The following is a 16,578-nucleotide window of genomic DNA, read 5'->3' as shown; positions in this document are numbered from 1 at the left end:
TTATTTTATTGCGTAGCAATATTTGGATAGGTACCGGCGCTCATTTTCTTCTCCGTTCGATTCGTCCTACACTTTCGTGTCCCCGAAAGCCGGAAACGTTATCTATAGGCCTGAACAGGTGAATTTCTGTGAATACACAAAGCTTTGTACACTTAGCAACACACACTTGCCGGCGCACAAACCTCTAACGCGATATTTTGTCGGAAAGCTACCAGGTGCCGACACACATCCCCCCAAAGCCCGAACTATAGAGTTTCATCCAATTATTATTGTAGAAAACTCTATGGCCGGAACTATTGTTAGAATTTTCTGGACAAGCGACCGGCGCACTCGACATCGGGGGACCTGCGTAGCATCAGAGGCCATAAAATAACCTTTTCTGGGCGAGATCAAAGCTTGTATTACTTTGAATATGAAAATTCTGTGACTACGCTGCGCCGTAAGAAAGTGGTCTGTGACAAAGAATGGAGACGTCACAATCAGGCAAGGGAAAGTAAACGAAACGCAGCCTTTGTGAAGGCGCAGTTAGAACGCAGGCGAGAGTTTGCGCGGGCAAGGTACGCGCGGAAAACACAAGAAACGTGCGAATTGCGTCTGCAGCAACAGAAAGAAGCCTCTGAAGAGCACGCGTTGGAACACAGGCGGGCGCATCTACGGGCAAATTATGCGGGAGAGAAGCACTTTAGAGTTTATTTATTGTACCAAACAAGATTGGTGGTAAAAACGAGTTTACTCGGGAGATTGTCATAGTGCGCGTGGTATTCTTTAGAGTTTCTTATCCCTTAAAATACGGCAGTCTTTGTTTCGAGGGTAGAGTGTAAGCTCTATACTTCACTGCTGGAAAAGAGTTGTAAACGAGTGATTGCATTTTTGCTAGAGTAGATGCTGCATCTGCGCTACCATGACTCTCTTATTCTTTAGAGCGCAGTCAAATGTCAGCGCTCGCTCTCTTCAACGTGTCTTGTTTGAGTCTTGTTCCGCTCTTATTAAGTTAATTGCTCAAATAAAGTCACATTACGGAATCTTGGCATGCTGACAGGAATTTGAAAAGACGCTCAACGTGATCGCGTATTCCACGCCTGCAGCATTAGCGGTTGGAACTGTTGCAGTTATTGAGCGCCCTTTCAAGGCTGAAGCTCGTCGTCAAAAAATCCGTGGACACCTAAGCACTTATGAGGTGTGAATGCGAAATCATTAGAAATCATTAATGTCCAATTGAACGCCGCCGAGCGGTCCTTCGAGTGTGGCTCTACGAGTAATGTTTCCGAGTTTTGTGGTTGGGTGCGTTTTTATCGAGTTTCGCCGATCCGCTGCTGTCTCATTGCATTGGATCGACGCATCTGCGCTTCGCATTTCCGTGCCAATAGGCGCTCGCGTTTTGAGCCACACTTACCTGCACATCGAAGACGTTCCGCGTCGCGTCGCCGTAGCTGCTATGTCGAGGCGCGCTGGGTACGTGGCATGGTTAAAGCCGCTTTAGTTGTACCTGAGTAACTAAAGCGTGCTAGGTGACTATTTCTCACCGCCCCGTTTCAAAGGAGACGCCAATAAATTACCATCATCATCATCATGTAGAAAGCCTCAGAACGCTAGAAAGCTGATCGTCGCGTGACCAAAGAGCAGCCATCATCAACACTGCGGCTTATTGTTGTTTTCTACTTTGCAGCGCTACGAGGCCCCTTCTACAGCAAGTCGATCCATCCGGGTAGAGGACTGCGACTGCGACTGACACGAGCGCCGCGAGCTGCAGGTCTCCTGTTCCCGCGAGCACGGACAGCTCAATCGCAAGGGCTGCGCACGCCGACTGGGCGCAGCATGCAAGTGAGCGGGCGTGCCTTTAATTGGTTAGTTCGAGAAACGTTTTATACATGAAGGCGAAAGGCCTTAAATATTTCATCGGACGGTGGCCTTGAAAAGGCGGCGGCTTGCGGTACAGAAAGTCATGTGATCTCGCCTCGCGCGGAAGCGCGCTCGTGCCACTGCTCGCGCGTTCGCCGTCGTCGTCTTCCACAGCTGGCTCCGATGCAGCTGATATTGCAAGAAAAAGGGGGCGAAGTTAATTATGATAGAGTTAATTCAGGCACTCGAACCCACTACCTTTGGTGAGAGTCGCACCCCCGACCGTGGGTGTTAATTAGGGCGAAGTTAAATAAGGCACAGTTAATTAAGGTAGCTTCAATTAAGGCACTCGAACCCACGACCTTTGGTGGGAGAAAACAAGTAAGAAGTAACAACGCATTCGTATGAGAATGTCAAGTAAGTTAATAAATGTCCCTCCTTGGCGTGTGCTAAAGTGACTGTCAAATGCGCTGAAGTGACTGTCAAACATCGGTTTCTTGGCCTCAGTTTCTTGTCAAGGGTCGCTTGCAGTCGGGGCAGGTGTAGCCTAGTCTCCAGCGTGCTTGTGCGTTGACTCTGGCGTGCACATCTTGGTGATTTGCATTTATCCGCACACGTCTCTGGTGAGTGCAAATTTAGACTAAAGCCGAAACAGAAGTCCACGTTCGCTGCGAGTAGAACGAGCAACAGTAGCTAAGTCGTCAGTTACCATCATTATTGGCGTCGCCGTTATTCCACTGTCTTCGTTACACCTTTAAAGTCGTAATTATTCCATCGTGACAGACAATACTTCGTAAGTCATTGTTGCAGTATCTTTACGAAACGGGCCTGCATGCTTATGGAGGCCCGTTCATTATATATCTTATATTAAACGGGCCTGCGTCTATCTTGCATCTGATATCTTATTTAGCTTCATTATGACGTTATGCCGCTTGGCAGCGCAAGCGAAAAAAAAAGCCAATATATTTTTTTTTATTTTTGGTCTAACGTTTGATGGTAGAGGCATTGCAATCATTCCTGGCGGCACGATGTCGTGCTTCTAGCCGAGCATTTTTACGACGATGCACAATTTTATGTCTGTTTCAAATTGCATCACTTTACAATGACAGTAGCTAAGTCGTCAGTCATAATCATTATTGTCGTCGCCGTTATTCCGCTGCCTTCGTCACACCTTCATAGTCGTAATTATTTCATCGCAGCACCCAATAGTTCGTAAGACCGAAGTTTGTCGTACGATGGACAGTTCAAGTCGTCAACGGTGATAGATCAAGAGGGGTCTTCGGAGTCAAGCTTCATGTTTCAGAATTGTGCGCATAGTATGCCGACTGTGAACATACGTGATTTTTTTGTTTTATAAGTAATGCTGGGCGTATACTACGTATCGCATACAAGTCGAAGGCGAAGACAGTTTGTTGACTCCAGCGGCATCATTATATTTGCTTGGGTGATGATCGTCAACCATTCCCCTTTTGAACGGGGCAGCGGCAGATATCACAGCGCCAACATACTTTTCATGCACACTCACCAGGAACGAGGCGCCAACGCCAGGACAAATTCCAAAGCCGACTTATCAGTTTGTCACTTTATCAGACAAGCAGTGCAGAGGATAAGCGGTAGACTTTATTTTATTGAAAAGATTTCATACAAAAGATGTAGCCATTTTTAATATCAAATGCAACAAAAGAGCAAAAATAGGTAAATTGTAATGCAAAAAGATGAAGACAAGCAGTGCATAGGATAAGCGATAGACTTTCTTTTATTGAAAAAGATGTCACACAAGTGCAAGTATACCACCAGCAGTGGGTACCAAAGTTTCAAAAGTAGGTGAGTGGCAAAACTAAACAAAAATGCTACAATCAGATTCAAATGTAAAATGGCATCCATACAAGAACAGCATGGCACCCCACACTCACCTCCCCATAAAACAACTGCAAGAAGAACAAAAGCATAACACATGTAAGACATGACTTAGTGGCGTCGGAACTTTATTTTCACTGGGGAGCGAAAAAAGAACACACACTACCAAGACATCATCATAATTTATTCTCCTTGAGTGCCCAACATTTACTAAATAACCACAATCAACACACAGACATAAAGGCAATATTATAAACAAACTACAATTTTGGTTTACTAACTGCCGCAAATAATTAAAAACGGAGTACCTGAACTGTATGTATTGGGCGACGTTTTGTAAAGTTTTTGTTACCGATATTCTATAGATTTCGCCAGACTCTCTTTATATACAGTGATCATTTGACGCGATTCCGTTTACCCGCGTAAACGAGGTTGTCAAGGAAACTAAACTTAAGAGAGCTGGCAGTGAGAAATATATAAATCAATGACATGGTAAACCCGTTGTTCAGGTAGCGTTGGGAGCAACAGCAAACTAGAGTACACATACGAAAACACGTGTATGGATATAAGTGTAGAAAAGATGAAAGTAAACCAGTCCGACAGCTTTATACTTGTGCTATCTTCGGTGCCATAATCTACTTCAGCAGCGACAACAACATATTTCAAGCTATAGCCAAAATATGGAATACTATGACACATCAGAAAATAACTTAAATTTCAACGGCGTGAGACATTGCTAGCCAGGAGGAACAAACAACGAAAAATCGTAAACGTGCCCAAGAAAATTACATGTGCATACTCGTCGTAGACTCACAATAAAATTGCAGAAATAATGTGTATTATTTGATATGTCAATGGGAAAAGAGGGACTAAACGACCCATGCGAAACCGTGGCGGCCTAGACAATTCGAGCTTCAATTTAAAAACGCAAACATGGTGCGCATGTTCACGGCAACACAACATAGAGTGGAAAAAACAAACCAGAAATTCGAATGGCACACATTTCAAATATATTTCTGTGGCATTCCAGAAAATAATACGAAACAGAAGAATACTATTGCTTTTCGTTCACGTAGTTAACAATGATCAATGAGGTCCGTCCCAGGCACTATGCACTTAATGTTATTGTTGCCTCGGTCGCCGTTGCTGGGCCTTTCCCTCCGGCTTGACCGTGAGGACGCCTCCAAGTGCTGCCGGCAGCTTTCCCCGTCACCATTTAAGGGCACGCGATGGCCGGGTCTCGCCGGAACTCGAAACGGTCCAGCTTGACCAGGAGTTGCGGGAACGGGGCCGCCTGTCCAGCCAACCGGCGACGCACTGCTGTCGGCGCGTCCCGCATTTGTGGCCGATGTCGTCCGCAGATGTCATCCCGTGCGGCGCGGCTGCTGGAGGCAGTGCAGTCGCGGCGCCGCCGACTTTTCGCCTTCGCGTCTCCACGCCTCACCGTCGCTCGAGCCCCGGAACCAGCTAGAGCCTCGGCTCTCAACCGTCACCGTACCTGGACCAGAGGAGCTGCCGGAGGCGAAGAACGCGTAGAACAACGAACGAAGCCGATGCTTCGCAATCCCGGTGACGGTGGGCAGGCGGCGTCGCTCGGGGATAGGCACGTCCTCGACGGCTGCTTCCGGCAAACGTCCTCGTTTGCTGGTTCCTCGACGGGGGCCGGAGAGTCGGCAGCGGTCGACGGGGCTTGTTCTGCCACACTTCCCATTTTCGTCTTCGTCTTCGGACACCTCGGATGACGCCGCAGGTGCGCCAACGAAGCACATAGCCGCCCTGGTTAGTTTCGGTATCTGCGACGTCTTCGGAAGTCGGCGCCGGCGTTCCTGGCGTTCGCTTGGCTCCGGGCGACTGTTGTGCTGCTCTGGAGCCGTCATCAAGGTGGTGCCGATTTGTCCCCTCCGGTCTTCTCTGGCGGACGCTGGCAGTCACGCCTGGCGACGGGTATAATTCGTTTCCAGCTGCGTTCGAGTGCGATCTTGCTCGCTGCGTTCTTGAGAGGACCGCCGTCGACAGCTTGCCTTCTCGGAGACCGCCCGGAGCGCAGCACGAAATGGAACGGCCGTTGACGTGCCTCGTGTCCGCGTGCCAACGAAGTCTCGCGCACGTGCACAAGCTTGCTTGCTTGTTCCTTTCTTTGTGGTGCTTATCCACTACAGGGGGTTGGCCAAGAAGCCTGCGTTTAAAGTGATTGGGAAGAGAGGAAAACTTAGAAGGAAAAGCAAGTCAGGGTGGCGTAGCGCGTTCATGATAATTAGAAAATAGGTGTGGGCAACACCGCCAAGCACTTTGATTTTCCTTTATTGTGTAGCATGCTCTGAATAGGTGCCCGGGCTCATTTTCTTCTTCGTTTCGTGTCCTACCGTAGCCTTATCTATAAACCTGAATAGCTGCATTTCTGTGAATACACAAACCGTTTCACGCTTTCCACCACCCACTTGCCGGCGCACGAAACTCCGACGCGCATTTCGTCAAAAAGCAGCCAGGTGCCGACAAACATACGTCCAAAGCCCGACCTGCATCAAGGTCAGGTATATCTTGCATATTGCCACGCGCCTTCAAAGGGGGCTGACGACGTTTATTGAGAGCAGCTGGGCTCTGGAGAAAACGGCGGCAAAAATGAACTATCGAGCGGGGCGGTTGATTATGATGATGATATCCTCAGCACATGGCCCGTACCCACTCCGGGGGATTGGCCAAGAATTGGGCACCTGAACTTTTAGATACGGTTTTTGAATGTACTGTTACAGTGCAATTTAGTAATCAGAACAGACAGAATAATTTTGCTGTACTGCACTTTTTATAATATAAATGTCATGCTATATCTCTAATTATAAAAGTATGGATTTAAAATTTTATTCGTTTTGTTGATTTAATGAAACCACAAACGGCATCAAACACGTCCCTGTGGCTAAAGCCGAACACCGAGGCACCGAAAGAGAGTACTATTTCTGATGTTAAATTTACCCCTAATTTAGCGAGCGGAATTTCAAGAAGTCTTTTTCTTTGTAATTTATACCGACGACATATTAAAAAGTAGTGTTCTACGGTTTCTATTTCTAGACAGAAAGGACACAGCGGCGATATCGCCAGACGAGCCCTGTGTAAATATAGGTTGAATGGTGGGACACGGCAGCGTAATTTCGTGATTATTACTTCCGATTGTCTTGATGGACACCAATGTATTTTCCACGGAAATTTTAGGTGCTGAAATTCGGTCCATGATGTTATTGTTTCAATTATATCTCTACGAATTGAAAAATTCCGATATCTGATCGCGGTTATTTGTGCCACCACTGGAAGGACCGATATTATTGGTCCATTCAGGGATGCTCGCGCTAATGAATCGGTCATTTCATTTAAATGTAATCCGCAGTGTCCTGGTACCCATAATAATTTTACAAGATTCAGCTGGGGGGGGGGGGGGGAACTAATGTTAGAAACGTCTTTAGAGCCGGCGAATTTGTTGAAGCTGTAAGCGCAGAGCAGACAGAAAGGGAATCTGTTATAATTACCGCGCTGGATTCATGTACAGGGAATTTACGCAGCGCAAGCATCATTGCTAAGGGCTGAGCTTCAAATACGGGAGTAAAATCTGGCAGTCTCAAGGAGAATGACCAGCCAAGCGACATCGAGAAAACGCATACGCCGGCCTTATCGTCGTTCACAGAAGCGTCAGTGGCTATTATGTTAATTGTGTGTACGTGAGCAAGGTAATCTTGCAATATATTATGTAATAACCTAACTGAATGAAACGTAAGGTTCTGTGCGAAAATTTCATCGAATTCAATCTTTAAATTCTGATTTGAGTCATATGATGGAATAACGTCTCGAATTTTTATATTTAAACTGTCTAATTGTTTTTGTACAAAAATAATCTGTGGGGTGTGAAAACGTGGCCAATGAGCTAGAAAGAAGGAGTTTGGATCGTTTATAAATACATACTCGGATCGTCTAATTCAAAAACTGTAAAATTTTATAAATGTTTGTATCGTTAAGATGCGGAATCTGCAGGGCAATGTTGGTAGGCGCGCTTCCTGATAAAGAACATTGTTTGCTACAAACCTAGGGAGTCCCAGGCACAGGCGCAGGGCTTCACGCTCCAAAAGGACCAGAGGCTTAGTTTTATAAGCAGGGCTTCCTGAGAATAATACACAGTCGAATTCCAATATTGGACGCATGTACATTTTCTATATCATTATGAGAACGTCCCTGCGTAGCCCATACTTTCGGCTGCTCAGTCTGCGTAGTAAACCTAAAGCAGGCTGTGCCTTAGATGCTACATTTTCTATATGTGGACTCCAGTTGAGTTTTCCATCATAAATGATACCTAAATATTTAAGAGACTCAACCTGGGGAATTGGTTCTTGATTGTAAACTATACAGACTGAAACCGGATCCGTTAGTGGGAACACCAATATTGCGCTTTTACTTACATTTAATGTCATGCAAATTGATTGAAGCCATACTTCAACCATACTCAAGTATCTCTGCAATTTTTGGTATAAAGAATATATGCCGTTATCGGCCGCGAAGAATGCAATATCATCTGCATAAACGTAAACTTGCACGTCCTGATTGGCTGGAATGAAGCTCATTAATATGTTAAATAATATTGGAGATAAGACTGCTCCTTGGGGGACACCACGAGTCTGTTTGAATTTAGAGGAAGAGCAGTCATCCTTAAAGCAATAAAATTCTCTTGATCTAAAAAATTCTGCCAACCACGCAATAACATATTTTGGGACATTATGATTCAGTAGTACATTCAGTAAAACTATGTTCCACGGAGTCATATGCTTTAGCTATGTCTAATGTCACTAAAGCGGAATATGGTCTTCTTTTTATAGCGAGTTGTATGCGGCTCTCTAAATCAGCATGGGCACACCATATAGAGCAGTCAGCTTTCAAGCCTATTTGATTTGGATTCAATATTAAATTATCGGACATCCAGACAGTAATTCTGTAATGTAGAATCCTCTCTATGAGTTTGACCACATTAGAAGTAAGAGAGATAGGTCTAATATTTTCTGTGGTGTAACCTAATCCTTGTTTTTTAGGTATCGGGATTACTTTAGCTAGTTTCCAATCGTATGGTATCCAGGCGTTGTTTAGAGAATAGTTTATAATGCTTAGGAGGTCACAAGGAGATAGTTCGAATAAAATTTTTATCATATGCACTGCAATTCCATCAGGACCTGGGGCTGACAAGGGTAAGTTTCGAATTACTTGAGCTAATTCAGGCACAATAACTTCGTTAAAGTCTGACGTTAGGGCTGGTTTTTGCAAGTTATGTGACATAGACGACATGAATCTACGCTCAAGGCCTTTTGCAATCTGTTCTAGTGATTTTATCATTTCATTCGATGATAGAGTTACATAATCAATATTAATTGGTGGTGGCAGAATTTTTCGATTTCGCATATATATATAAACAGCGCCTTTTTGTTTTAGAGATTTGAAAGGAAATCATAGTGTTTCCTATCATAATCTTCTTTAGATTTAGCTACTGTGAGTTTAAATACAGCAGCGTAAAATTTGTAATCAGCCCAATTTTTGGGGGACTGGTTATAAAGTAGTTTCTTCCAAGCTGCTTTTCTTTGTCTGTAGTCTCGTGTACAGTCTGGATTCCACGAAGGACTATGAGAGGCTCTCTTGGCAGACTCAACAATAAATTCAGCTTCTTTGTATGATCGTTTGATTACAGCACAAATTTTCATCGGTTTTGTTTCTTCGCGCTCTTCAGAATGGTCAGCCAAATGTGCTTTTAAATCATTTCTAAATTTATTGTAGTTTACGAATACTCGGATCTGAGAGCACGATGGTATTAACGGGTAAGCAATTTCAAATATTATTGGACATTGATCACTGTTGGTGGCACAGTCCAAGGCTGCGCAAGTTGAACTAGTGAGAGATGAACTTATGAAACTTAAATCTAAGGCTGAGCGCGACCGATTGCAAATAAATGTAGGAATTCGGGTGTTGAGACAAGTCATATGGTTATCTATTGACCAATCCCACAAACGTTTGCCACATTGGTCTGTTCGAAAACCCCAACACGTGTGATGGGAGTTGAAATCTCCCACAAGGATTTTATCCTTGCACCATGGCGACACCGCGGAATCCAAACATCGAGTGTCTTACACACCCGCAGGGAAGTATACATTTACTAAAGTGAATGGTAGGCAGCCCGGTAAGGTTACATCTAAGGCAAAAATTTCACTTTCAGGGGACATATGTTTATATGAAATCTTCACCTTAAGACTAACTCTATTACTAATGAAAAATGCTAAGCCTCCGTTTTTCGAAGGACGGTCTAATCGGAAAGATCGGAAGTGATTTATATGAAAAGATTGGTGTGTTGAAAGCCATGTTTCTTGCAGTGCAATAATATGCGGGGAGAGTTTCGATGCCAAATAGAATAAATCTGTTACGGCAGAGTAAATGGATCGGCAATTCCAATGAAGAATTTTGAGGAATCCTATGGTTGCGAAAGGATTGACTCAGTAACTGCTTTGCTTAAAATGCTGTCTTTTAAGAAATCGTTCTTTGTAAGGTTGTCTTTGAGGTATTTTTTCGTGTTTGAGTGAATAAGTGAAGTGGCTGTTTTCGACAAAGGGGATCTAGATCGCTTTAGTGATCGGGGGTCCATGTCCATTTCATCTGAGCTTTCTGCATCCGCATTGATGCCTTCACTGTGGTTCTTGCTTGCTTCAACAGATGGACCAGCAATTTGATCATCTTGGTACGTGAGTTTAGGCGCTACCTCTTCATTTGATGTTCGTGGACACTCAGTAGTTTGCGAAGTCATGCTAATAGCTGCTGTTGTGCCGAATATCTGTGCCATCTGGTTAGTTAGGATTTGTGACAAGGACTCACAAAGGTTTCCAGCTAGTCGCTCCATGGCCTTCTCCATTGCCCTTTCGACTGCATCAGCAATATCAATTGAAAGAGACGCTTCCGTGGCGATTGTATGACGGGCTGTGACAGCTGCGTATCCCTGTGTTCTAGCCTGCATTTCAGATATGGATTCTTGACGAGAACAACGTCTTTGTTCAATGATTTCTAGAACTTGTATTTCTCGTGTCCTTGCCGAGCAATTCAAATAATCAGCAGAGTGACCTTCATTGCTGGTGCACTCGCTGGAATTGCGTTCCTTCCCACAAACTCGGCATCTAGGAGCAGACCTACATCCTCTCATAGTGTGTCCGTAGCGCCAACACTTTACACATTGGAGAGGACGAGGGGATAGAGGTTCCACTCGACAGATTAGGGGCCATGCCTTAATTTCTGTTGGTCTATCTGTCCCTGCAAACGTTACAATGACCGATTCAGTAGGAATTTTGCTCTTGTCTACCACACGTCCGCATCGATAAACTGAAATTGTACCCGCTGGTGAAAACATCTCTAATATTTCTGTTGGTGTCATGTTAACATCAACGCCACGCACCAGTCCTTTCACACACGCCAAGTGAGGGGGAATGAATGCCCTTACCGGAGTGAAAGCAAACGTGGAACACTTAAGAAGGTCTTGTACACAGGACTGGTCTGGGGAAAAGCATAGAATACATCCTCTGCCAAACTGGCGGACCTCTGTGATATGCAGGAAATGGGCTGTCGCCGATCGCAGTTCCGCCTGAATCGCTTTCGGATTCTTCATCCGTATGAAGCCATCATTGGTTGGGACGATAGCCACGGGAACTGATCTGACGCCGTTGCGCAGAAACAAATCCACAGGTAAATCCTGCAAGGGAATAGAGGCGGACCAGGGGAAAGCCCCTGGCCCTGGTGACGAAAATGACATCTGTATGGTCTGATTGGCAAAAATGCCCTTATTAGACAACAAATACTCTACTAAAACAGTTAACAATCAAAAAAAGAGTCAGCAACTACTCAATCCTTGGCCGCAACCCCCAGAGCCGAACACGCAGCACCGAGCCGAACCCGAGGATCTTGTGCTTCAAATGCTTCAGCCACTGGGTAATGGCGCATATAGCACGCGCACTTCTTTCTTCTTGTGCCTCTACGCTCGCCCTGTTCCCACTACTACAGGTGACATTTCCCCCCTTCCTCGGAAAGAGCATCGGCTTGATGCTCTAGAAGTGGTGCGGTAAGAAAAAAAAACACTCTCAATGAAGATGCTCGCGCACAGAACACAGCTACAGAGGTGTAGCTATAGAAACAATTCTGTACCTCTCTAGAAACACAGAGGTAAGCGCATTAGGTGCAAATGGGAGCGTAAAAATCACGAACGCGCCACGTAGAGCTTCATGCGTACGACGTGAACTATGTCAGGGCTAGGTGGTTGTGTACGCCGTGTTTGCGCCGCACTGTCTGGAACGACTTCATAGTTCACGTCACTAATGCGGCGCAGCACTTTGTATGGGCCAAAATACCGGCTGAGCAACTTTCCACAAAGGCCACGGCGGCTAACAGGGGTCCACACCAACACTTGGTCTCCGGGACTGTAGCGCACTTGCCGGTGACAGGTGTTGTAGCGCCGTGCATCTGCGTGCTGCTGCTCAGCTCAGCGCTCTCAGCAAATTCTTCGGCGTCAGTCGTTAGGTGCTCGGCGTTGTGGCACGGAAGCATAGCGTCCAGCATTGTCTGTACTTCGCGGCCGTAGACGAGGCGAAATGGTGTGAAGCGCGTTGTTTCTTTCACGGCTGTATTATACGCGAAGGTCACATAAGGCAGGATACGATTCCATGTTTTGTGCTGGACGTCGATGTACATAGAGATCATGTCTGTGATGGTCTTCTTTAATCGCTCCGTAAGACCGTTGGACTGCGGATGGTAAGCGGTCGTCTTTCAATGCCTGGTGTTGCTAAGTTGAAAAATTTCGTCCATAAGCTGTGCCGTCGTCCATAAGCTGTGTCCATAAGCAGTGCCGGGAACGCCGTTCCTCTGTCTGTGATTACAGTGCATGGGGCACCATGACGCGATACAATGTGACACATGAATAACTGCGCTACCTCGGAAGCCGTGGCTCGTGGGAGCGCCTCTGTCTCGGCATAGCGGGTTAAATAGTCAGTGGCGACAATCACCCACTTGTTGCCGTCGGTTGACACAGGAAAAGGCCCAAGAATGTCCAAGCCGACTTGGTCGAATGGCTTATGGGGTAGTTCGGTGGGTTGCAATAACCCGGCGGGCTTCAGGGGCCGCTGACCATCAGGCACAATAGCAAGCGTAAGTGAGGAGCCGAGGTGGCCAGATGTGGGCTCGTCATGGCAAGCGAAAAGAATATCGTCCCGCAAGTCTTTGGGAACTACTAGAAGGTAGGCTCGGTCATTCGGGTGGGCGTTCTTGTACAGCACATTGTCTCGTAGACAGAAGGACATCAAAACGTGACATAGATGGCGTGGTATGGTTGTTTGACGGCCCTCTAAGTGGTCGATGAGAGGTCGAATTTCAGCGTCGTCACGCTGCCATCTGACCAAGTCTGACGTAGTGAGGGCGCCCAAGTAGCCGTCGTCGTCCTCTGACTGTCGACTGACAGATTCGGTGGGAGCACGCGACAACGTGTCGGCGTCTTCGTGCTTGCGGCCAGAGTTATAAACTATAGTGACGTCAAATTCCTGTAGCTGCAAGCTCCACCGTGCCAGTCGTCCTGAAGGCATGTATGTGGTCTGTCATCACTTTGAAGGCACGGCTGTAGAGATAAGGGCGAAACTCCGTGATCGCCCAGACGACCGCGAGACACTCTTTTTCTGTATAGAGTAGTTCGCCTCGGCACGGGACAGCGAGCGGCTAGCATAAGCTATTATTCTAGAATAAGCTATTACCACTAAAGCGCTAACCGCGTAACCGTCGATCACTACCAGTATGTCGAGCGAAAGCCGGTCATTCCGTTCAGCTGCAGTTGATGTCGGACCGGTACCCTTTGTTACTCGCGTCGATCGCAGGTCTTCCTCGCGTTGACTGCCAGCGGCCTCGCCCCCAAATGTCGCTGTATAGTTAGTTTTCCCGGCGGTGACTTGGCGACCGTCCGCTCGAATACCGCTGGGGCGATGGTGAAAATCGCCTTGGCGACCGCGAGCGCGACTGCCGCCCCATAGGTGGTGGCATGCGTTGCTGAGCCAGATAATCTTCAATGTCCCGAGGTCGTTGGCCCAGTCGGGATGGCGGCGAGTAGGCGGAAAAGCCCCGCAACCCGAGGCGTCGGTATGGGCGCTGGCGGTACAAATTATCTGCCTCACCCCAGTGGAAGCACAGAGGACGGCGATCCGGAGTGCGCCAAATGTCTGACTTCCGAGGGGACATGCGTCGATCGTCGGCGTAATGTACCGGTTGCTCTTACGGAAGCACAACCGGAGGAGCGGCATGGGGAAACGGTGGATGCGTGCGTCGTTCCTCGATGTACGGCACCGGTTTGGCTGATGGGTGTGAAACCGGATGAGCGGCCTGAACAAACAGCGGCGGGGACGAAGCAGGCTGTCTCAAGACTTCTGCGTAGGTCACACGGTGGTGTACAGAAGGTGCAGGCGCGGTGTTAGCAATAGGAACGGTGGACCGGAGCGCTTGGTGCACTTCATTTCTTATAACACTCGCAATGGAGCTTACCGTGGCTTGTGGGGTGCCATAAACCTTCAGTATCTCTTCGCGCAAAACGGTGCGGATGAGGTCTCGAAGATTGTCAATTGTGATTTCCGATGGCCGTGGACATGTCCGTAGTCGCGTTCACTTGCCGCTCGTAAAAGTTGGAGCGCTGCTGAAGCATCTTCTCCATACTGACAGCCTAGGATAGAAATTCGGCAACAGTCGACAGACCAGCGAAGAGCTGCTCCTTCACCCCTCGCATCAGGTGACGCAACTTCTCGGTCATTCCAGGGTCTGCTTGTCTGAAGAGGCTCGTCATATCTTCGACGAACGCGGTAACGCTTTCGTTGGGAAGCTGGACTCAGACCTGAATTGCTCGTTCGGCTCGTTCGCGGCGATCAGGACTGGCGTAGGTGTCCAGTAGATGACGGCGGAACTCGCGCCACGACGTCAGTTGCTCCTCACGGTTTTGAAACCATGTACGCGCGCCGTCCTCGAGGCAAAAGTAGACATTCCTACGTTTAGTCGCGTCGTCCCATTCGTTGTATTCGGCTACGCGCTCGAAGTCGGTCATCCAGTCTTCGACGTCTTCGAAGACGTCGCCATGGAACTATTTCGGCACCAGTGGATTCTGAAGTGTGTACCGGTTCGTCATTGCACGTTCCATACCGGTTGGGGTAGTCTGAAGCGCTGCGGTGCCTTCAGGAGGCAGTCCCCAGATCCTGCGGCTGGTCCGATGGACGGGAGTATCGACTAACACAGGGCTCCGGCTTCCGCTCCCAGGAGGAGTCTGCGGCATGAGTGAGAAGTACCCAGCACCTCCACCACTTTGCCACGCGGCTTCAAAGAGGGCTGACGACGTTTATTGAGAGCAGCTGGACTCTGGAGAAAGCGGCGGTGAGAACGAACTATCCGTTTGCTTGCTTGCCTTCGAGAGTGGCTCGTACCCACTATGGGGGATTCGCCAAGAATCGGGTGATTGAAGGAAAGAAATTATCGGAGTCTAATAAGGATCACTTTTGAAAGTTTTTGAATGACGAAAGGAATTTAGTCATATAAAATTTAAGAATTTAGCAAGGAAATCCTCCTGGTTCAAATATATACCCCGCAACAGCTGCACCAACATCCCTATGACAATGTACGAGAGAAGAGGCACCAAAAGATAGAATATTGGGTATCGTAATCTTTATTCCAGCACTGTTAAATTTTTCTTCTAAAGCATGTTTTCTTAATGAGGAAAAATGGTGGCATGACAGGAAGAAGTGTTCTATTGTTTCGTCTTCACCACAGTATGAGCACATGGAGGAGGGCGCCAGACCAGATTGATGTAGATAAATGTTTAATGTAGGAATGCGACATCTGAATTTGGTAAAGAGGACTTCAAGTTTTCTGTTATGGCAGAATTTTCTGTTCCAAGGAAATAGGAGGTGTCGATAATCGGTTAGATTTGTTAAGGGCAGGTTCGAGGAGTCTTGCATGACAGAACCTAGCCGCTGTTAGGTAAGCTGATACAGGAAGAATCGGAAGGATTGGATCACTAAGGGTAGATCTCGCCAAGCTGTCAGCTAATTCATTGATAACTAATCCTTTGTGACCAGGCACCCATAGCAATCTAATTAGATTTAAGTTAGAAGGAATAAGACATTGGAATGTACGCGAAACTTGTGAGCCACTATTTGCAGTGAGAGCTGAATATAGTGACAAAGAATCTGTTACTATTACAACTTCCGAGATTGATGAGTGCACTGTTCGTAGAGCCAATGTAACCGCGAGAAACTCAGCTAGAAATACTGATACGTAGTCTGGAAGTCTAATAGCTGATTTAATATATTGTAAGAAAGTAGTTTTGCGTTGTTTGGATATACATCGTCGAAAACAACTTGAAGATTCTCTCTCTCACTGCAAATTGGAGGGCTCTCACATAATCGTACATCTAAGGGACCAACTAGTGCCTGCATGAAAATGGCCTGAGGAGTGTGGAACCGCGGCCAGCAAGATGGAAAAAATATTGCAGGCTGGGAAATGAAAATGATTTGTAATTTTATAGGGAATTCATACATTTTCAGAATGTTTGGACCGTTAATAACCGAAATCTGCACAAAAGAGAAGGTAAATGTGTCTCTAGGTATAATACACTGTTGGCAACGAACTTTCGCAAGAAGACCAAGGGGGATGTAAATTGTATGCCGGTGCACCTGAATGTAGAACACATCCGAATTCCAAAATTGGCCATATGTACAATTTATAAATCATCACAAGAGAGTCTCTCCGCATTCCTGATCGACTGTTGCAAAGCCTTCTTAGCATTCCAATCGCTCGCACCCCCTTTTTATTTATGTATTC

At 46.7% G+C, this 16,578-nt stretch overlaps 1 protein-coding gene across 1 annotated transcript in view; it reads left to right on the top strand.

Moving 5' to 3' along the window:
- The window catches only part of LOC119433007 (uncharacterized), a 280,121-nt gene that overhangs the window by 252,501 nt on the left and 11,042 nt on the right, over nt 1–16,578 (top strand). Inside the window, exon 3 of the mRNA XM_037700162.2 lies at nt 1,667–1,821. Within this exon, the coding sequence (XP_037556090.1) occupies nt 1,816–1,821 (6 nt within the window). The 5' untranslated portion in view covers nt 1,667–1,815. The remainder of the gene's footprint in view (nt 1–1,666; nt 1,822–16,578) is intronic.

Source organism: Dermacentor silvarum, chromosome 11 (assembly GCF_013339745.2).
Source record: "Dermacentor silvarum isolate Dsil-2018 chromosome 11, BIME_Dsil_1.4, whole genome shotgun sequence".
In the NCBI taxonomy this organism is placed as follows: domain Eukaryota; kingdom Metazoa; phylum Arthropoda; class Arachnida; order Ixodida; family Ixodidae; genus Dermacentor; species Dermacentor silvarum.
This window is presented reverse-complemented; position numbering and strand designations above follow the sequence as displayed.